The sequence below is a fragment of the Montipora foliosa genome, chromosome 2, assembly GCF_036669935.1.
Source record: "Montipora foliosa isolate CH-2021 chromosome 2, ASM3666993v2, whole genome shotgun sequence".
Taxonomy (NCBI): domain Eukaryota; kingdom Metazoa; phylum Cnidaria; class Anthozoa; order Scleractinia; family Acroporidae; genus Montipora; species Montipora foliosa.
This window is the reverse complement of record NC_090870.1, coordinates 34,906,923-34,929,422: the sequence shown is the minus strand read 5'-3', so window position 1 is coordinate 34,929,422 and position 22,500 is coordinate 34,906,923. Positions and strand designations below refer to the sequence as shown.

Below are 22,500 nucleotides of genomic sequence, written 5' to 3'. Positions count from 1 at the left end.
TTTCTACATCGATAACAAAGTGAAAAAACCCAGATGGCAGGAGTAAAAAGTTGGCCATTTCGATGACCCACGACATATCCAACCAAAGAACAGCGCGGCATTTTGAAGCCGGAACATCCTGGTGTAAATTCAGCACCGAACCGCTTTACCATACTGCCTTCTATTGTTCTCCAATTGTCACTCTGCCTCTGATTGTCAAAAGTTCCCTTTATCAAGACCAAATGCCCCGCATCCCCCCAACGTTTGTGTGTCAACCAATCAGCGTTAACCATAACGGTGACTTTTAAAGTTTGAAGTTAATGGGGCCGTGTACGGAAAGTAACAATACAAATTGACTGGCTGGGGTTTTTTTTAGTGAAGATAGAATCGAGACTTTCGCTTAACTGGACAATTTAAGTAATTGCCACTTTAAATATACGTCAAAAATTCGGGCGGCTGTAACGGCATTCGATGCCTGGTACTCTGCGATGCGGGTGCAATAGTCTACAAACTGAACTATGAAGCCACTCTGCACCGGCATCGCGTGTCTTCAAGGTGACAATTGCTTAAATTGCACAGATAAGCATGAGGATCAATTCTATCTTAAGTCTATAATCCGCACGTCTAACATACATTTTTTTTTCAGCAGACGAATGATGAGGTTAATTTTTAAAGAAAGTTGGTTCTGCATCGGTGGAGAGTGCAACACGAACACTGACTTTGGTGTTATCAACCAAATTCTCTGCGTCTTTTCTTAACGCCTCCTTGCGGGCGAACTTCACTCGTGTGTGATAATGTCTATAATTCACAAATTAAAGGTACTAACAAAGTTTAGCAGAGTGTGAAGCCACTAGGTTCTCGTGGTTGACACTCTTCGTCCAGCAAAGAGTGGTTTCCACATTTCTTTGATGGGCTGAAAGCAAGCACGCAACTACATTACGGTTGTAATTCCCGGTGGGTGACTGAGCAAGAAACAAAGTAGCTCGAATCTGTGCAGATTGCGGGCGTGAGGGAGAGCGAGATTTGTTTTTCGTTGGAAGCACTCGCAGAGAAGCGACAATAGGGAGCTTAAGCACGCGCGTTTTTGAGACGCGGACGGCAACCGGAAGCCTTTTAAACTGTCTTCGCGCAACCACATTTACATAGCTAAGTATATTTTCTCCATAAAAAATGATTAGTATAAAAATCTGGGAGACACCACTGTCCTGGTTTGCGAAGTGCTCTTTTTCAGTTGTGCCCTCCTAGAGAAGAAAAGCTAGTCCAAGGAAGGGATTTGGACCTACAGTTTGGAAACTTACAGCTGGGTTTCTCGGAAAAAAACCCCCGTAATATCCCGGCCACACATGCGAGCTGACATTGTGTCCCCTTTTCTACGGACTCAAAATAAACAAAAGACTTAAAAAGTAAGCCCGTTTAGGTATTTGCAAGCACAGAGGAGTTGACAAAGCACTCTCCAGCATAACTCCATGCATCAAGAAGTCTGTGCGGAACTTGACGTTGGGCCAGACGGATTGCAAGCTAACCGCATAAACCACTGTTTAAGGGTACTCATTGCATGAAATACCGAGAAGACACCAAAACGTAATTGGGAAGAATTGCACGCTTAACTCTAGCCGGAAGTGTGGGGTATTTTAGTGGATGCGTAGTCATACTGTATAACAAAGCCATACCTTAACTGATTTTATCCTGATATCACTTGCTGTGTCCGCGCCACCTTCTAATGCAAGACCCAAGCCACCACAGGATTTTTCAACTTCAACCTCAAAAACTGAATGCGAGATTTCTTTCACCCCGCTGCGCGGACTTTCTCTAGGTTCTATGGCGACATTGTTGGTTTCGTCCTGGTGATTTAAAAGGAGTTTTTCTAACAATGAATATAACAGCCAAGGAAAAAAAAAACCAACAATTTTCAAGTCAGATGTATACCTTCCTTTTCTGCTAACAGAGGACTCTTTTCTTTTTGCGTTCGCTGGGCTGACGAGTTGGAGAAACGAGACATCTGCCATGGGTCGAAACTCACTAAGTTGAGCATGCACGTTGGTTACTTAGCTTATCGAATCCACACGAGATACTTCATGTTGTGTAGGCTTGCCTTTAAAGGATGCGCGGGACACAGCGGGCTCAAGTCACAGTCAGCAAACATATCATAGGGCATGCGCTTTGAAGACTGCCGTCCAAGGTTGTGGACGGCGGTTAGATCAAAGTGAGTTTCGACCAATGGCAAAGGTATCTTTTCCCGCACTCGTCAGCCCAGCGAACGCAAAAACAAAAGAGACTTCAGCGAGCAGGGAAATATCTTCCTAAATTGCAACACAGAATATTATGATACTAACCTAATGTATCAAGTATTAATTCCTAAACTCGTGGTTTTGCGTGTGAAGAGTTTACACATTTACATCTGACAAGTCACCTTTAATACTGACAATATCGTTGTACCCGTCACTCGAGGTGAACCATTGTTTAGGTAATCCAATAAAGAGTCCAAGAAATCAAACAACATGGAGATAAATGTTTCTTTTGCAGCAAAAAGACGCATGATGAGGAGTGTCCCATTACCTTGGTTTTACATAGTTGGTGAAGGTCATAAAGTTCCTGACTAGCTCTATGTTTAGCTTGAATACTCTTTTGTTGCTCCTTTGGCAGATTCTTATTGTCATCCATGCAGATGTTGAAAAAATAAATAAACACACAAGAAAATGAACTTGGAGCAAACAGAAAATATAAATGAGGAGAAAGGTGAACAGAGACGAGACAGAATGAATGAAGAGAGATGGCGTAGACGTAACAAAACAAAAAACACAAGGCAGAAAAAGGAAGCACAAACGTCAATGCAGATACGCCGGCCTATCAACTCATTCCTGCCAATATCGTTGTACCCAAATCGTGAAACAAAAATTAAAATAAAAGATGACAAGCCGCCTGAGCTTTTCCAAAAATGCCTCATATAGTTATGTCCAAGATACCAAGTTATGTGTTGCACCGATCTCGTCTAACCCTTTCTTCAAAACCTCATTTATTTTTAAAATTTACACGAAGGCGAGCCTCACAAAGTGCCTCTTTTTCCCCACTCGTCAAGTTCACTTCCTAGGATCCGACCTACCGAATCAGAGGCCAAACGCAGACCAAAACCCTATTGTTGTACTGTATTGAAAGAAGCTTCTGACATGGGACAGACAACACACGATGGTCGATTTCATTGACGATTGCCCGTGGGATGCCTAAATGTGAGTCACTTTACAATTGTCTTTACTTCCGGCTCCATTCAATCCAATACACCCATATCACTCAATGTACAACCAAAAGATTTTGCCCGTCTAGCCTCTCATTCAGTGTGAGGCTGGACGGGCAAAAACAATGCAAAGACAAAGCTTTTATTCCCCATGGACTCCAAAATGGCCGCCGAGTGATAAAGGTGAATGCCAATTACAGAACATTTCAGAAGAAGGAAAGCTTGAAGCGAGCACAAAAAATGAGAAACGCAAACAATGCAACAAAATAAACACCTAACATTCCGGCCAAAAAAAAAAACAACAACAGCCGCTGTCTGCATCATAGTACCGTGATGTAGAAATATAGAGACAAAATATTTATATAAATGATCGCGTTCTACTGAATTCTACCATTCCAAACGCATCTGGTTTCAGTTAAAGTGGTTGGACACTTTTCCCACCGTTTTTGGTTGCAATGCAGTAACTACTGCGCATGGTCATTACCAGACTTCTCCAGCACGTGGGACCATACCTGACTACCGAAAACCACGAAAACCAAGTTCGGAGCTGGTGGAAAAAGTGGATCAACAAAACCGACCAGAAGAAGCTCTTTTCTAGTAGAACACAAAAAACTCAACCATCTTAAGAACTTTCATCAAAATAATCTTGCATTTCATTACTTGCAGCTCTACACATTCGGCTTCCTATTTAATCTCACCATCAAGTTGCTATCACTACAGCTCCGTTCCTTGTTATCCTTCGAAACCAGTTTGGAAACCTTTTGGTTTTCTTCAGGGCATTCAGGATTCCGCACTCCATCCCAGCTTTTCCGGTTTTTTGCTGAACTCTGGCTGCTACTGCTGGAGGATGAAACCTGGTTTTGTGTCTGTGATGTGTTCCGCTTGACAGGTTCATGGCTTTTCACGCTTTTCTGTTCTCTAGAACTGGAATGTTTTTGGCGACCAATAGTCGTTAACGTCGAGCCACGAGAACCAGTCAATTTTGTATTTTCATGCGTTAACGATAGTTGATCCTCTTGGACCTCAGCCCAGGTAGCTAATCTCGTCCTTTGTCCTGGTAATTTGCCCAATTCCGGTCTCAAGTCCTCTTCATTTGGAGTTGTTCCTCTGGTTCCGTTTTGTAACTCCGGGTGAACTTCGCTTCGTGAAGCGACCACTGGTGATTCGAAGATTGCCGATATTGAACTTACGTTATCCGGGTTATCTGCGTTGTTTTGAAATGTACTTGGAAATATAAATGGATTTGGTGGTGCCTTCGCGTTCTGAGAACCATGCGTAGGGTGAACATCCACACCACATTTTTTGTCTTGTTGGTGACAGGACGGTGGTCTTGTTGAGCTCACCTTTCCGTTGGAATAGGAGGTTTCTCTGTGTCCTTCTACCAACACATCTTTCCCCCGCTTTTTCTGTCTCGAATTATCGCCCACTGGTTCGCTTGCTGTCGTTTCTCCAACTGATTTTGTCGATGGTATTGGTGCGTTTTGGTCAATGATAGGAGAGGAGGTCAACAAGGGTGAGGAGACATCGACATCAGCTGGAACCGGAGTACTCTGAAAACCAAATGTAAACATCAACAATAAAACTACAAAACGAAGGGAAAAGGGTATGCATTTCTTGCAAAACTTTACCGGGATTAGTTGAATCAAACACGGTCTCTCTAGCTCCTATTACAGATCGATCGTCGGGTTAATGTAAACTTTCAAGAGACGATGAGGTTGGAAAAGATCCTCGAATATTTACCTCGGTCCTCGGGAGATCTAGCGAAATTGGGTCGATCGTTAAAAAAGTAGGAAGTCCCAAATCCTCTTCTTCATCAAAGACCTGCAAGGCAAGCAAGCAACGAGACTAGCGCAGTGTTTCTTTGGGAAAAACTGAACACAGATTCGGTAGGACGGATTTCGCTAAACAGAGCAGCGAGACTCTTATAAGGGTCGTTTGCCGACGAAGCAAAAACTGCGCGACACCCGACTAAGCCCCCCCGAATGCGCATTTTCTAAAAAAAGCACGAGAAACGCAACCTGAAGGAACAGAGAAAACTGCCCTGTCTCACTAGAAAGGTCAGTTCATTCATCGCATAAACTGATATTTGGCTTTAACTCTGCAACCAATTAACTTTAAAACCCACTCCTAAAACAAATGTTAAAGAAGGAAATATTCAATAGAATTCGCGGGGCTGTCGATTTGAGTTTGAAGTATTCGAGGCTTTACATGTAACTACTAGTTTACCTAAATGGTAGAAATGCTGCCGAGGGGGAGGGAGATGTTCAGGTATGCTTGCAGTCATTTAACGACGGTTTGTCCGTGGAATTGAAGGAAGATTAGTAGGTCTTGAGCAGGGACGGTCACGGTACAAAACGTGGACACCCAGCAAGGACCTCCGTTCTGGGCCCCATTCGATAAAAGAAGGAAAACAATAGTTTGAGGATACGAGCACGCACTTCAGGCTCTTGTTTAAATAAGCGCCGAGTACTATGATTTATGCGACTGACTGAAATTATATACTTTGCCTTTGAGTAGACTCTTCATAAGTACATGCGATCTGTTTGAATTAAAAAAGGTAAGTTGTGGTCAAAACAACTACGCATCGTTTCTGAGGAAACGATACATTGTAAATAGGAAAGGACAAGTGGTTATTCGTAAAATACGAAACCAAGAAAGATTGAAGAATATAAAAGGGAATCGAGTAATATTGGCATCGAGCATGTTGATCATTTTCGATGCGAGTTCACTTCAACTTCTTTTTCAGAGCAAGTTAAGGGCGAATTGCTGTGGTTATTTGTTTCGACTTTTGGTGTGATTAAACTACAAGTAATATACACGACAAAGACTTGTGAATCACCAATTCAGCTCGACAGTGATCAATACCAACTAATCAGGTTCTTGATTTACTGCTTGGCCTTTGAGATGCTTTCACGACAAAAGTTTACTGAGGTTTATGTCTGTCGGGCGGGGTTGGTATCTGGATGGAAGATCATCGAAATATGCGACGTGTGATTGCCTTTCGTAGACGCCATATGCACTGTAATGCACTCATATTAAACGGCCAGAGTCCTGACCATTTACCACTTCACTTCAGCCTGGCAACTTTTCCTATTTGTATTTCACGAAGCTGCGATAAACTCTATAACGGAAGAACGACGCGCTAAAGAAGTGAAAATGGACCAGAAGACTAAGCAACGGAGCAGTTTTGCAGGTTAAGTTAACTCGAATTGGGAACGTGGCTGCAAGCGTCTGTTCTAATCTTCTGTGCATCGAGCAATTTTACGCAAGATCAGACCGCGTATCTTAATTCCATTCGCGCATAACCACAATTCCTTGCGCATCTGATCTTACCGCGACCACAATTCTTTGCGTTTCGAAGAAAAATGCGTCTTTCGATTAGAGAGCTGCCTCGTTCGTTCGCTTCAAGCTCACTCACTGCGGCAGTAATTATCAAAAAATAGTTATAGGCGTGGACCTAGCGGGAAGTACCTCGGGCGTCAAAGGCGCTCTCCATTTAGACGCGATTTTCAGTCCATCGTAGAGGATGTAACTAGTTTAAGTAAAACAACGTAGAAAATACCTCGTATCTGCGCCTGGACAAACTGTTTAATGTGGGCTGCAGAGATTCAATCACTGCTTTTACCGAAATGCACGGAAAAGCATTTGGGCGTTCAACGATGGAGCACGTTGAGGCAAAATTTATTTGAAGAGGGGGGTGGGGGGGGGGGGGGGGGGGGAAATTGGAGTCATTTACGGAGTTTGTAGAAAGTGCAAAAGACAAAGAGGAAGGGGAGGGGCAAATGAGATACACAAGTTAAACGAAATCAAAGGTCTTGGCGAGAATAAGCTTACTAACTGACCTGTTCATTGTCGTCGTGAAATGTAAGAGTTGCTTCATAAACTTCATAAGGCTGAGTTGTATCGGTTTTAATGTCGTCATCGACCTAACGTGTGGAGATGCAAAAGGAAAAATTGACTAAGAAACACCAAACACTAGACATGCTACAAATTTCCAGTAGTTCAGATTACTTGCAGTACAGTGAATACACCCCCATTATTAGTCCGCTCGAACAAGTGTACACTTGAATCAAGAAGGCTGAAACGAGTACACACAAAAGGTGACAGACTGGGAACGACAGCGACAGCAGTTTCAGGAATTTTAGCGCCTTTTCTCTTGGGAACTGGCGATCTGCAAGGAAAAACCTTAAATAGCAATGACCACAGCCAGGTTTTCTGAGCCCGCGAGACTGAGCACCCCAAGCAAACCATTGTTTTAAGAAAAACGCTGGTTAGCAACCGTTGATGTTTAAGGTCTTCCGTCTGCATGATCAGGATGCTTGACAAAGAATTTTCGGACAAGAAAAGCGATGGAGTCGGATTCTATACCAGGAATGGAATTTCCAAAGTCAAACAATAAACACAAAAACACTCCTTACAGAAGGTGCCTCGACCTCGAGGAAATAAGGGCCGGGTAAACCCCTCATATGACGCCGAGTCTGGAAATCGAAGACCGAGGATACAAAGTTTAAAGGGAGAACTCTCGCAAGTGCGACATGCATTTATTGCTTACTTTAACACTTGGAGGTAGAACGTCTGGTATTTGAGGCGGAGTGATTGGTCGTGACCCAGTGTCATCAAAGGACCCCTGCAAACCAAAAGGGGCGAAATCACTCGTTGACTCAAATTCATTGATTCTTCTTTCTTTGTTGACTTTTACCAATAAAAAGTCAAACATACCTTTTATACTACAGTAATTGTTAAAACCTGAAATTCACCTAGATGGCTTTCTATCATAACATGTGTCTTACATTTTTCGACAAGTGACTGAGTGAGTTTACAGGAGGCAGTGTGGCCCAGTGGTTAGGGCACTTGCCTTAAGATGCGGGGATCCCGAGTTCAAGACACGTTCTGACCGCTGGTTGAATTTGTTCCTGGTAGTCCCTGGTTCAACTTCTCAGCTGTACTTGTATAAAACCAACTAGCTTGCCTCCGGCCAGTTGGGATTCTTAACAGTTGTTTTTGAGTGTTCTGTTCTGTCGTGTTTGTGTTTCATTGGCCCTGAAAAGCCCCTATAGGGAGTGGTCAATCAATTAAGTATGTACGTATGTTTGTATGTATGTATGTAATATTTTCTCTACCTTCCTTTTGAATGATATGTTAATGAAAAGTCCCACCTCCTTCATCTTAATACTCAGTCTTTCTCCGAGGTTCAACAAGGACTTTTAAACAATTCAGTTTCAAAGCTCTTACATATGAATTGTAGGCGAACTATTAGGCGAACTGACATATTGGACGTAGGCGAACCGACTTTAGACGGTAGGCGAGACTACCGGTTACCTGATGATCCTACATACGTGACACAAGAGAAACATTTAAATATCGTCATATCTTTGTTTACCCTCAGATTTTAGAGTAGCAACCAACTGAGCCACCGGTGCTTCATTTTATCTTCCTTGTGGGTTGTTTTCACCAACCTCCATATTTGACGGTTACGTTTCGCAAATTTGGGTAGATATTCACAAAATTTCAAACCTTTTCGCTATCACTTTCCTGCACTTTGTGCATTTTTCCCCTATATTCCTATGTTTAGCATTATTTCACTACAGTTTTGCACAGAATATTACCAGATCGACTTGTAAGGACCAGGGTTTTGCGCTAAAATGAATTAAACGCTGTGATTTTGGAAACTCATTTTCGACTTGTCACCACCATCATATATACTTCAAACAACTCTTCCCAGTTGATTTTCAGCGATTGCTTATACTTCCACAACATATTCATTAGGTATTTTCTGTTATTTAGGTATTTGGTATTTTCGTAACAAAGTACTTCTACATGTAATCTTTACCTTGGCTGAGCTTCTACTTGAAGATCCTTTACCAGAGAGACTAGAGACACTGCTTACATGTGAGTGAATCGAATGTTGGTCATCATCTAAATAGCTACCAAGAAACTGACCACTCTGTTGGGCGAAGAAAATAACTGTAAATAACTTCTAAAAAAAGTCACAGCATCACTGAGAAGATGAATTGCTGAAAAAAAATCACAAGAACTGGTCACTTAAATCATTAAAAAATAAAAGTAAATGTTATTACATGTGGCCTGTGCTCAGCCCCTATAAATATTTTGCGATGAAAAATTGAAAGTTTTCCTTCAGTTATGACACTCGCCTTCATAATTTCAATTTCTTTTTTGAGGACTAAATCATCAAATCGATCAATGTCTTTAGGTTCTACAGAGCTTCTTATTTCTGTCATTAATGACATCTGTCAAAAAAACAAATAAAAATTCCAAAAATTAGACATGTGCCATTCATGAAAGGCTTGATAAGTGGATAGGGTTAACACCAGAAAAGCGTCAAAAGAGCAGATTCACACAAATCACTTCTCTAAACGTACAGTAGCATGCATTTTTTTCTTTACATGCACGTCTGGACATAGGGGGGCAAGCAGGAGAGTGACTTGAATCTTTGAGGCCAGGCCTTTCTTCGATATTTCTTTGAATTTTTAAATCTCCCTTAACCGTCCAGAAGGATAGAGGCCCCATCCCAGTACATGTAAGAGAGGCATTACTGCAGTATGCTCAGAGACACTACAATCCCAGTTGGCACACATGTTACAGGTAAATTTGGTTTCAGGTCAAATGATTTTAACCCAGATTTGTGTAAGTTCTTGGTATCTATTTATGATAATGAATACCAGACACAAAGAAATTACAACTCAACCTAACTTATAATCGTTTTGACCTGAAATCAAATTTAATCTGTGACACATGCATGCAATTTTCATGCAATGATCTAAAGCAAACCATGTTTCATAATTATGATAATAGGCTATTAAATTAATTATCCTCTCCCCTTCCCTCTCATTCAATGTTGAAGGTCCAAACCTGAGTGTCATCAGTTTAGTTGGGGTCAACAATAATATGGAGGTGGAATGGAAGGGGCAAAGGTATGAGGTCACCAGGAAAAGAGTTGTGCAGCGTAATAATTACATTTGGATACTCTGTATTTGTCTATGGTTGTATACATGTAGGTTACATTTTTGTGATTGGCACAGTTATGGGTACAGATTACTAGAAAACAGAAAACAAAATTAATGATTGATTGCCTTTTTCTGAGCACTTGGCAGTTGTGCAACTTCACCTTTGCATCATCAGAGAGAATAAAAAGAAAGTATAAAATAATTTACATTACATGCCTTGGCTGGAGTATTGAGGAGGTCAAATAAGGCCAGTGCAAATGCATTGATGTTGATGAAACCCCTGGAATATTCTTCCAAGTAGTACTTTAAGGTTCCTAGCTCATTTTCATTTAGGATTTGCTGAGCCTGATCTTCAATTAGATTCTTTTGGGAAGGTAGACCACCATTGTAAAGGACTTGGGATCCGGCTATGCCATGATGGAACTTTGACCGCTGAAAACAACAAAAGCATGTATCATCTCTCAGTATGAAACCATATGAAATACTCTGAATTCTGTCACAAACAAGGGCCCCAAACTTGTGGTTTGTAAATATTGTTGAGTTTACTGCCCGTATTCAGGATACTTTTATAATCTACAGGATCAAAGAGTATGTAGCATTTGAATATTTTTAGTACCACACTGAGAAAAATAGAAAAGTAGACATTGCAGACGTTGTAATGTACTGTAACATATATATTGTAGGTAAAACATTTTTCAAACTAGTACATGTTTTTAACCTCCCCGGTACTAAGAAGAAGATATTCTCTACCTTAAAATGTTGAGAAATATTTTCAAATTAATGTTCACTAAAAAAATCAGTTGACATATTTCTGCATATCCTCTCTAGATGCATTATAATGCTTACAATAAGTATTGTGACAATGATTAGAAATTGGCAAAGTAAGCGTTAAGAATTATGCCTCTTTAACATGCTGCACTTAAACAGCATACACTGTAATTATTTGTATTTACATAAAAGACATGCCAAAGTAACTGCCAATACTGCAGACACTTTCTGTTATGAACTCTTTAGGGAGAGTAAAAAAATGTGTTTAAATTGATTGGATTATTTTCATTGTTAAAAAAAAAAAGAACAAAACAGCAAATGCAACATTACAAACCTCTGTGGCACCCTTTCTTCCAGGTCCTGTATGGTGTCTAAAGGGAAATAAAGTAAGATTAGGGAACTTGACATTTGCAACAGGTGAATATATCCACATGTGAACTAACCTAGAGGTACTTATTAGCCATCTACTGTAATTATCTAAAATTGATACTGTTGAGTTCACATACAGTTAAAGATTACAGTGCAATGTGCCTTACTGTGGCCACCCAACAAACTTTCACATTTGACAACTACGTGTAAATACGTCAACTCAACAACCCATGCAACGGTGTTCAATTCACAACCACACAAACTTTGCAAGGAGGCGTGACCGTCAATCAAATTAATGCACCCTTATTGGTGGACAATTTGTAAAAAACTTTGTTAGGTGGCCACGGTTTGCGACCTAGATACAGCATTGTTAACCCTGTGACTGCCATTGATGAGTAAAATCATCTGGCACTAGAAAGTGTAAAATCTACAAGTATCATTCTCACGAGGGAAAGTGTCGAACTTTGACACCACAAAACTGCAACATAACAACGTAAAAGAAGTCTTAGGCGGATCTGTACTTTTTTAAAAATAATTGGTTTTACACCGTGTACATCATGATTAGTTCAAACTGACTTCACTTGTGCTGTTACACACTGAATTACAGGGTATGATCATCATACAACCTCATAAAATGTGTAAACACCCGCAGATAAGCCGCACCCTGAATTTAGCAGGTCAAATTTTGGAAAAAAAGGTTTTTGAAACAAATAAAAAGAAATCCAAAGTAGAAGTCTTCTTCATTCACTGTTCATCGAACGTAAACTCACTATTAATAATGCAACAGGAAATACTTACCACGATTTTAGCACTCTAATATAATGAACATTGTTTCTACCAACTTTGACATATGATTGATCTTTTTCTGATATTTGTTGACAGAAAGTTTTTCATTTAACACAGTTTTTCCATAGATTTTTGCATGACAACAAGAACGTGACCGGAACTTTCATAGCTTAATAACCAGGCATTAGATCAGACACAAAGGTGGAAAACTAGATATCCAAAGCAGCCTTTTTCGAATGTTCCCGCAGATAAGCCCCACTGATTTTTTGCAAAAATTTTAGGAAAAAAGGTGCGGCTTATCTGCGGGTGTTTACCGTACTGGAAATAATTTATAAGCAACAGAGCATAGATATGTTAGTGAGACACAAGATCTTAGCATTTACTCGTCAAGATGAGCCAACTGTAACAATGTGAGACAATTTCGAATTTTTTAAGAATCTTACATGTAGAATCAATCATGTATGTTAGTAGAAATGACTGTTACAGTAACAGTAACAGACAATAATTACTGAAGACAAAAAAAAAACACAGTCTACCTATTGGAGGGCAGCAGATGACCTTGTTGGGATGAGCCAGGAGGGGAATGGACCTCAACTTCAGTAATGTGAGTGACTTGATCAGGAACACTGGTATTCACATTAAGGAATTGTGCAAAGAGGTCAGAAGACAAGAATATGTTCAAATCATAGGCAACCAAGAAAGAAAAACTGACAACTGTGGCAAGCCCCAAGAATACATCACCCTTAATTCCACTACTGCAAATTATAGTAGCCTCAAAGAACAAAAAAGAATGTAAATATTACGTAACATATCTACAGAAGGAGAGGAGTTTCTGTCTTAATAGGTTTAATGGAAATTTCATCGAGATTCATTTTTACTGCAATATGTTTGATATCTACTTTAGTTTTGAGGAATCCAGTGAAGATTTGAGGTGGTGAATTGCAGAATTAAAGATGAACTGGTACATTTGACACAAGTGAGTTTATGACTTCATCATTTAGCACTTTAAGTTGAAAAATTGCACAAAAGAGGTTCTTAAACTGGTAGAACAATGGTTTAGTTTGTCAATGTTTTAAGAGTTGTTTTATGCGACTGATAATATCTGACAAAAATTTGAATAGATTCTGCATTATACATTTAAGCAAATTGAAAAGACATTTATGAACACTGAATCTAGATAAAGAGAGGAGTCTCTGTCTAAGTGGGTTTAACAGAACTTTCTTCAAGAGATTGTTGTGATGTATTGCAAGTTTATCACTGAAAAATTAACATGCCAAGTGCAATGGCCACAAGTGATTTTATGATTTTATCATTTATCATTTTAAGTGAAAAGATTGAACTGAAGAAGATAAATTAACACTAGCTAGAACAGTGAACATTTGGTTTTTTAATATTTTGAAATTGTTAATGCTATTAATAATGTCTGACAATTTGTGAAAAGATTTATATAAATGTAGGATTTTCTTTTAAAGAAGGACATTTGAGATCTAATATCAAGATTTACAGTATGTTAAGAGCAGTTCAACTAAGTTTTAAAACGAGTTTAAAGAAAATATTTTCTTCACCTTCTTTAACTGGCAAGTATCACAGCTGGCCATCAAAAGAGAATGATGGTAAATCAAAATGTTTGATGATGTCCCAGTTGAATCATGCAAAAAAGAGCCAAGTAATGCCTTAAGGCCACTGTTCTCAGTTTCCCATTCCCTGATAATGATATGGACTGGTGACAGCTTCAGCTTCAAATTATTGAGAACAGTACCTTAAAGCCTCACTTGACCTGTTTATTTAGAGAAATTATGCTACGTTTGACAGTTTTTATGTTATGTAGAATGACAGCATTTATGTGTTATTGAAAGTTACATTCTTGTTTTATCTCTCATTATCTATTAAGCCTTAAAATTACATTCAGTCATGAATACATCAAGAAATACTCTCTCCAGGTAACATTACAACAGTATCACATATTAGTATAATTACATAGGTGATTATTGAAAATTCGCTGCGCTGATTGGTTGCCCTTGAGGTGATTATTATGCGATAATCACCAAAGCTTTTTTTTTTTTCAAAATGGCTGCAAGCTGTTTTGTTTAGGCGACAGATGAAGAAGTCAACTGTTTTAAAGAAAATGCATATTTTTAAAATAATCACTTATGTAATTTTATGTACTAAAACCATAATTCACCTCAGGCTCGGTGAATATCGGTGAACACAAATCTTGACTATCTCTCGGTTTTTATTCACCCATATTCACCTCGCCTTCTGCAAATAATAATGATGAGTAGCACAATCATGATGTACATTTGGGAAACCAGTATCTTGAACGAACACTTCAGGCCATATCTCCGCTGGTAAAAAGTGCTAGCCACTCACATTTCGCAGATATGCTTCTTACATATTAAGTAACATTTACTGTGTAGATTAGCCAAATCGGTCGCTTAAGTTTAGAATAAACGGATTCGATTGTCCACTTTGGGGACAAAAAATGGCGCGTCACGCGTAACACGCAAACTAGTAAGACGAGCACAACAAGGTTCTTCAGACGGCTTGTACTTTATTCCTCACAACGAAATCGACAACATATTTCACATAAACAATGTTGCAACCAGTAAATAAAAAAAATGTGGTTAATTTCTCACCAATGACGGAGAAAAGAGGCCGAAAAGCACTACAGTCTTGAGCGTCACGCTCCTAAAATCTTCAGTGCTGTTTTGCAATTTGCGTCTGTAACCCACGGATGTTTTGTGGTTAGGCAGAATAAAATACGGTTCGAGAATGCTCATTTGTGGTAGTTGCTTTGGAGAAAGTTTTACCGAAAATTTCTCAGCACACGAGAAGCCAGAGCATTTTTTCTCAGTCTGAAACACTTTGTCCGCCATTACAATTTGCCTTAGTGCCAAAGCACAGCTTCGCAAAATGTCCTCTGTATCTTGCTTGTCCGAGCTCACATTGCAAAACCCAAAGAAAAACAGAATGCTCATCTCATGTACAAATTACATGCCAAAGTTCAGAAAGAAACAATTCAAATTGTGAAAGAACGAGACCTCTTTGTGAGTCTGAAACACTTCTTGACGTTCAGAGGTTGACAAAGCGAATTTAGAGCGTGAAAGAACCAAAAGTTTCTCCTTGCAGATCCGCCATTACGTTTCGAAACGTTCCCTCAGAGCAAGCTTTGCTACCAGGCCTTGACTTGTTTTTATCCAGTTAAACCAGTTTTTTCTGGACTTCAGCCCATTTTGCCCTGTTTTTTGCAATCCATGTGGAACATTTCGCCGGAATTTCTCAATTGCGAATCAAGCGAAACATATAATCAACTCTGAAATTAACATTCTGTAATGTCAAAGTTAAAAATGAGAATATTTCGGGTTATTTAACAAAATTTTTTAGGGTAATCTAGGCAAAATGAGGAAATTACCATGCCTGCAAGGGGTCATGGGTAAATTTAAAATTGCTTATTTTTGATCCATCAGTACAAAAAATTTCATTTTACATTAAGATATCAGCTTAAGAGGCTATTTGATTTTGTCAGGTTCCTTTTCATCCAATTTTATGGCAGCATGAAAAATTTTGTAAAATTTCACTATGTTACACAAATGTACATCATGATTGTGCTACTCATCAATGTTAAATATTGTTGTAGACTTGTGAATTAGAATTTAAGTACCATACAGTGTACATGTACATGTATTTGGCATTAAGGTTTACTAATGCCGATTTTTTCATTCAAAGTACAATTAATTAACTTAAACTGCAGACTACAATATCAAGTGCACTGTTTTTAAAAGGAGACGGTCTTGGATCAAGCCTAGGCACAAGGCACATTTGTATAAACACACTTGCATTTCCCAAGAATACAATGTACATGTAGGTTGTAAATGTTTAGAGAATAATGCAGGCTTACAATACTGAGACTATATTTTCTGTTTTCACTGGCAAAATAACATTGTCACAGAGCATTTGAAAACCCAGCATACCCCTTCTGTCACTGACAAAACAAAATACCAGCAATATTGCTCACTACTTGCTGATAATAGACCATTGAATTCAAAGGGACAGGGTCACCAGTTCAGAGCTCGAAATTGGGACCAATACAATTGCATTTCACACTGAAATTTTCCCATTTGCGACTAAAATATTTGGAGAAGTCAAGTCATTGAACACTAGTCCAAGATTTATTATACTTCCAGACATTATCTGTCAATTGAAATTCAATCAAACTGCATGATACTGTCTCTCTAAATTGTACAGACTGTTCAGAGAGTGCAATAAAAGTTATACTGTATAAAAATCCATAAACAAGACTAACCTGTTTATCTTGCCATTTTTAGCTGATTTTGTAATCCACTTTGTCTTATCATGGGTAACCCTTGTGAACGGGAGCCTGCCAACATCTTTTAGTGTTACTATCATGTTCTTTGTGGACTTCAAAACCTTAACTGCTTGTTTATGAGAGATGTTCAGGAAGCTCTTCCCATTGACATCTAAGATTTGATCACCGGCCTGAGGGAAAAAATATTTTAGAAAAAACAGTTGCAATGGTTAGAACACCAGTGTGCTATACACTTAAAAGCTTATTAAAGTTAGTCTGAGAGGTAAGTCCTCGCCTCACCTCTCAGTACTAACAACAATTCCGTGGCAGTGTGGCCCAGTGGTTAGGGCGCTTGCCTTGAGATCTGGGAAACCTGGGATCATAACCTGTTCTAAACACATGTTGAATTCATTCCAGGTAGTCGCTGGTTCAACTTCTTTATAGCTGCACTTGTAAATAGCCAACTGGTTCACCTCTGATCAGTTGAGATTCTTAACAGTCGTTTTTCTTTTCTGTTGTTTAGTTGATCGTGTTTTATTGGCCCTGAAAAGCACCAATGGGACAATATAGTACAGCATTGTCTGTATTTTATTGTATGTACATGCATGTAATTCCAGAGTAACTTAGGCAGTCCCAGTCTTCGGGCAGCTGGTCAGAGTTCCTCATGTCCTTCAACCAGCCACTCCTACAAGCCAGCAAATCAAGGTAACCAGTCAGTCAGTCAATCTAACAGCCACCCTGTCTGCATGCATGTGAGTCAATAGTCAGTCACTCAGTCACTTTTATATAAGTCAGTCAACTTGCAAACCAGCCAGCTAGCTCAGTCTATTGTGATCAGTCCTGAAGTGGGTGTGACCATTGGTCTTCTAATGAGACAGTCAGTCCAATAAGCAAGTCCCATGATCAATCAGTCAGTTTCCTTGGCACGTCAGTCAGTACCACCCAATGAACAAAACACACCTTGAGTCCTGCTTGTTCCGCAGCACCATCAATATCAACTCCAGCGATATAAATTCCCAGTCCATAGTCTGATCCTCCCCGGATAAATAATCCTAGCTTTGCACCATCTTCAACAAAGATATTCACCTACAGTAGGAAATCAAAAATATTTTACTTGAAATTATAATTTTACAACAATTATTAGAATTACCAAAACTACATGTATTTAAAGTAAATTTTTCCCTTTTGTCATACACACTAATGCCAGCAACTGAAACTTCTCTAAAGTTGTGAACAAAGTTACTATCAATGGATGCTATGGATACACAATTTTTAGGTTTCAATAATTGTAGAACTAAAAAAAACTGATGATTTATTGAAACATCTAACATAAAAACATCAGGCAAAAAACCCTTGACAAACCTTTCGTTCATCATCATCACCAAGCAGTCTTAAGTCACTCTTGTGTAACCCATCACCAGATAAGAAGCCTCCGTTGGAGTCAACCCCAAGGGGTGGTGACACTCTTCGTCCCCTCATGTCAACCCATTTACACGTAGACTCAGCAAGAAAGCTGTTGGGCACACGACCCACTGAGCGAACAAACAAGTTGAGCTTCTTACTGTTTTGAATGACCTGCAAGAAAACCAAGGAACCAATGAACTCAAATGATATGCAGTTCTAACACCTTTCCAAATCTAATCCTTCACTGGGTCTAATGGACAAGACTTTCCATGCAAGGAATGCAGTACTTTTTAATGGTGACCTTGAGATGTAAATGTACATGTATGAATGGAAAGTCTGTTAAACTCATACTTCAGTTTGGATGTTTCCGTTTTTCAAATATATTATTTTCACCATTTAACCAACAGGCCTGCTGTAATTGGCTACAGCTGTTGCGGTGTCCCTGCCAATGTCCCTGTAATTGTTTTGTTTGTGTATTTGGCGAAGCTAATAACATAAAAAAAATAAAACTTCTACACATCTAGAACTAAATTCAAGAATGCCATTGGCCAGTAATATTCTGAGTCTAAGCACACATTTTAAAACAGTTACTATTCAATAGTTATTGCAATAAGTACAGGTCTACACTTTATATCAGATAAACATTGGATATCTTGCCTTGATGGTCCAGAAGTCATTGGAGTGCCCTTCATGCATGCCAAGTTTTTCTTCCACTTAAAAAATCACCAGACTGCCCGTCAGGTGGTAATTTGAAAACCTATAGCGGCTGAGGGTCATGTGGATACAGTGTTTTCTTTATAAGGACGGTGCTTACTAAATCAAAGATATTTTTGCCCTGGTTTATGATTATGCAGGAAATTTAGATCTTGACAAATGTCATTGAAATCTAAAAAGAAAATTGGGGGTAACCACACATTTTTCCAAGATAATTCATGAATAATATTTGTAAAAAGCTTTTAAATAAAAAGCAATGCATGGCGTTCTTTCTCAAATTGAAGCTTAATTATCTCTCAAAAATGCATGGTTACCCCTAAGTTTCTACTTACTAAGATCTACTTTATCCGGATAGTCTTAAACTGTGCAAAAATATTCCCCGTATTACTGAGCATCACAGATAGGAAACTTGAGTATCTCGAGATGCGCAGAACATATGCGCAATAGCAATAGTAGGCACTGTCCTTAAAGGGGCACTGTCCTGCTAAATTTGCTGCTTTTGGGTCAAAACTGGGTTTAAAAAACCAAATTAGTACTTTAGCTTACACGTACAACATTCCTGACAACCCACTGTACAGTATTTATGGCATAAAGAGTTGCTTACATTAAATGTTTGTCAACTTTCTGAAGATACAGTTAGTGAAACTTTCAATCCATTTGCATCTTCTCTACAGGGCTTCTGATAGGATGCGGAAAAAAATTAAAGATTATGCGGAAAATTTTGGCCATATTATGCATAAACATGCATTGATTATGCGGAAATTACACCGGATTATGCAGAAATTTAAACATTTATAGAACTAATAATTAGGCCCGTCCAATATATTTACATGCTTATGGTAAATCAGGACTCCAAATTGCGACCAATACAGTCGCTTTTTCCCTTTGCGATTAAGATATCTGGCCGAGTCGCCAATTTGCGACCAGCATTCACCATTAAAATAAAAGGGTTAGTAATCGGCATTTTGCCGAAAATTTTGCTGAAAGAAATAAAGCGATAAAAAGATATTTTGTTTCTTGTCATGAATTTTGTTTCAATTTGGAGATATGGAGCAAAATTGTGATGTGGTTGAACCACGATCCATTCCCTCGATCATTCACCATTTTCAGCGGTTTTTTACACATACGTATTGCGGGCTCTTTGTTTTGTACAACTTCATCGCAATGATTGTCCCTACTTTACCAGAGTTACAAATGATGCAATTTAATTTGCTACTATACCTTGCGGCTAAATTTTTATACCTTGTATCTTTTTTAAAAATTTCGAGCCTAGGGTATGTTATGAAAACAGTTTAACTAGAGTCCAGGCTCATTCCCGAAAAATGGGTGGAAACTGCTTACGACCTTTCATCTTGCGAACGAAATGGCGTGTTTTCTTCAATGTTCAGGAAAATAAGCGTTTCAAAATAGTCAATCTCTTTGGCTTTTGTGTTTGTGAGGGTGGTAAGCAGCTGCTTTATCACTAATATCAGGCATTTCTTCAGTTTTATACGGAAAATATTGTAATTATACGGAGGATGCGGATTTTAGGGAATTATGCGGATCTGCATCGCCGCATCCTGTCAGATGCCAAGTCTCTACCCTTGACCGCAAACTAAAAAGAATAGCTTCAGTATGCTTCAGTGGTTACAGGAAACAAAACTACAGCATTATGTTTTGGTCTTCATTAATGCAAAGTCGTCTTTTAGTGTTTTGAAGTTTGTTTAAAATAGCGCAACACTGCCCCTTTAAGTAGTATTATTTGGTGGAATTCTCTTTATCTGGCTCCATGTTTTAAGGCCTCTTTTGTCCTTAATCAAACAATTTCCACAGGATTAAATAAAGTACCAGTATTACTTCTTCATAATTAAACTATATAATTAATGTAGTCAAGTGGGAAAACACCTCATACACTGTAGTCTAGGGAATGCACAGGCAAAGTTACTTCCCACATACCGGTAACTGGCATGAGAGCTATAGTACCGGTATTCATAATAATATGGAAGAACAACAAATTAGCCAATATCAAAAACACCATAATACTATCTATTTGTCCCTCCAAAGTATTTACAAGCATTGTTTTCAGTTTCTTTTGGGACCATTATAAGTCCCAGGAGAAAATAAAAACAATGCTTAAAGCACTGTTACACTGTGATATGTTTCATGCAACTTGTCGGGCCACAATGTCACCAAAACATTAAAGCTCATTAATATAGGAAGACAAGTTGTACAAAACATTTCACAGTGTAACAGCGCCTTTATGCAAAATTTGGGGTGACAAACTAAGAGTATTACGGTATTTTTGATATTGGCCACTTCAACAGACAAAAAAAGGTCAACAAAATCATTTGATAAAAATAAGCACAATTAAACTATCAGCACCATGAAAAGAACATATTTGATTTTGGGTTTCCACTGAGCCTAAATACTTTCTAGCAATGAATTGTTCTAAAGCGATCAGGTTAATCCGACTTGCAAAAGAAATATTCGCAACTGAGTTTTTTGCAACTTTCTATTATCAGAAAACACATTTTTCAATTCATTGCACAGGTGGCTGACACAAACTCACCCGCGGCTTTCAACAAAAGAAACGAAACAATTACGTTTTGAAGTTACAACTCAGTAAGAAGAAATTTTGGAGCTTAAATGAAAATGGTCGATGGTCAAACTAAGTACGATAGCGGTGCCATTACTTATTATAAAGCAGAACAAGTAATGGCACTGCTATTTTACGTATGCGGCCGTCAAGCCGTACAGACCAAAGTAAGTTTCACATTTGTCAGCTGTTAAGCCCATCAACATTTGAACACAAAAGGAACTTATATTTTCGAAAACGGAGCGGGAAAAGTATGAGATTATTTAAAAAGCTTACCTTAACAGCTTGTGCGTGTGTGAGTCCATCGAACTTAGTGCCATTTACTTGTATAATATGATCTCCAGGCAAAAGACCCTCCTTTTCTGCGACTGATCCCTCATCTAAAGACGAAACATACAAGCCGACGCCATGCTCGGCTCCTCCGCGAATTGAAAAGCCAAACCCAGCGTTTGAAGGACGTTTTATAGCGAGTTGTTTGATGGGGTATTTTGCGTTCTTGGAGGAATGAAGTTGTGTTATATTCGGTAAATCTATACCCGAATCCGATGCATGACTTTGAAGATTGTTCCGCAGACTTAAGTAAGGGTTCGGGCGAAAATTTCTGGGCGACCGAGCCGGCGATTTCGGAGTATCTCGTCGTCGAGGGTCTTCGAATCCTTGATGCCAAAGTCTATGAAAAATCTCTCTGTCCCTGTGAGGAACGATTTGCCATAACAGCGGGTACACTTCTCTCTTCCTTTCTGTATTGAGCACCAACTTCAAGGCCACTACGAGACTGTTTACATTTTTCTCTCTCTGATATTGATTTAGTGACTGAATTAAAAACGCTCGCTCGTCGTTGTTGATAACATCAATTAGCGCAGAGTGCAGCTCGCGAACGTTCTCCGAAATTTTTCTCGGTTTTCGACGATGTTTTTGTTCCACTGATAGAGCTTCCATTTCTCCGAAGAGTCCACAATAATAACGGTTGATGTCTACGCCATTATTCAGTTGCTCTTCTGAGATTTTGACAATATCGGATGCACAAATTGGAAAGAACTGGATTTTCTTAGCCCAAACAAATCTTGTGAAGTCAAGCAACCGCATCAATCACGTGATACATATAGCGTAATGCGTGACTGGTTTCCGGGTGCAAGCGATCACTAGTGGTAAATATTTATTTCGGAAAGTTTATAGGACTGCGTTTCGAGGTCGTCCCGGTTCTTCCATTTGGCATTCTCCTTTGGTTCATTTTTGAGGATCTTCGCTAGATTTCCCTGTTCGGAAACGTGATACTTCGATGGTAAGTACAGTTTCGTTGTTATCCGCCGGATAATCCAGGGATGAGTCATGGCGAAACCAACTGCACTATTCATATGGATAGTGATTTGTCGGGTGGATAGCGTTATCCACCTTTTGAACAACT

At 39.1% G+C, this 22,500-nt stretch overlaps 2 protein-coding genes across 3 annotated transcripts in view; one reads left to right on the top strand and one right to left on the bottom strand.

Annotated features, from left to right (window-relative positions):
• Nucleotides 1-22,196, bottom strand: part of LOC137992932 (whirlin-like) — a 25,258-nt gene extending 3,062 nt beyond the window's left edge. Inside the window, exons 1-15 of one of the 2 annotated variants that reach the window (XM_068838514.1) lie at nt 21,372-22,196; nt 17,765-17,977; nt 17,363-17,488; nt 16,400-16,593; nt 12,633-12,722; nt 11,276-11,312; nt 10,390-10,605; nt 9,361-9,456; nt 9,039-9,152; nt 7,761-7,835; nt 7,051-7,134; nt 4,949-5,029; nt 3,907-4,758; nt 2,536-2,625; nt 1,650-1,820 (exon numbers count right to left, since the gene is read on the bottom strand). In XM_068838514.1, the coding sequence (XP_068694615.1) occupies nt 1,650-1,820; nt 2,536-2,625; nt 3,907-4,758; nt 4,949-5,029; nt 7,051-7,134; nt 7,761-7,835; nt 9,039-9,152; nt 9,361-9,456; nt 10,390-10,605; nt 11,276-11,312; nt 12,633-12,722; nt 16,400-16,593; nt 17,363-17,488; nt 17,765-17,977; nt 21,372-22,181 (3,249 nt within the window). In that variant the 5' untranslated portion in view covers nt 22,182-22,196. The remainder of the gene's footprint in view (nt 1-1,649; nt 1,821-2,535; nt 2,626-3,906; nt 4,759-4,948; nt 5,030-7,050; nt 7,135-7,760; nt 7,836-9,038; nt 9,153-9,360; nt 9,457-10,389; nt 10,606-11,275; nt 11,313-12,632; nt 12,723-16,399; nt 16,594-17,362; nt 17,489-17,764; nt 17,978-21,371) is intronic. The other variant, XM_068838516.1, reaches the window with a different exon arrangement.
• Nucleotides 22,197-22,234: 38 nt separating this feature from the next.
• LOC137992933 (E3 ubiquitin-protein ligase rnf213-alpha-like) overlaps nt 22,235-22,500 on the top strand; it is a 167,544-nt gene continuing 167,278 nt past the window's right edge. The window contains exon 1 of the mRNA XM_068838517.1: nt 22,235-22,377. The gene's annotated coding sequence lies outside the window, so the exon portion shown is untranslated. The remainder of the gene's footprint in view (nt 22,378-22,500) is intronic.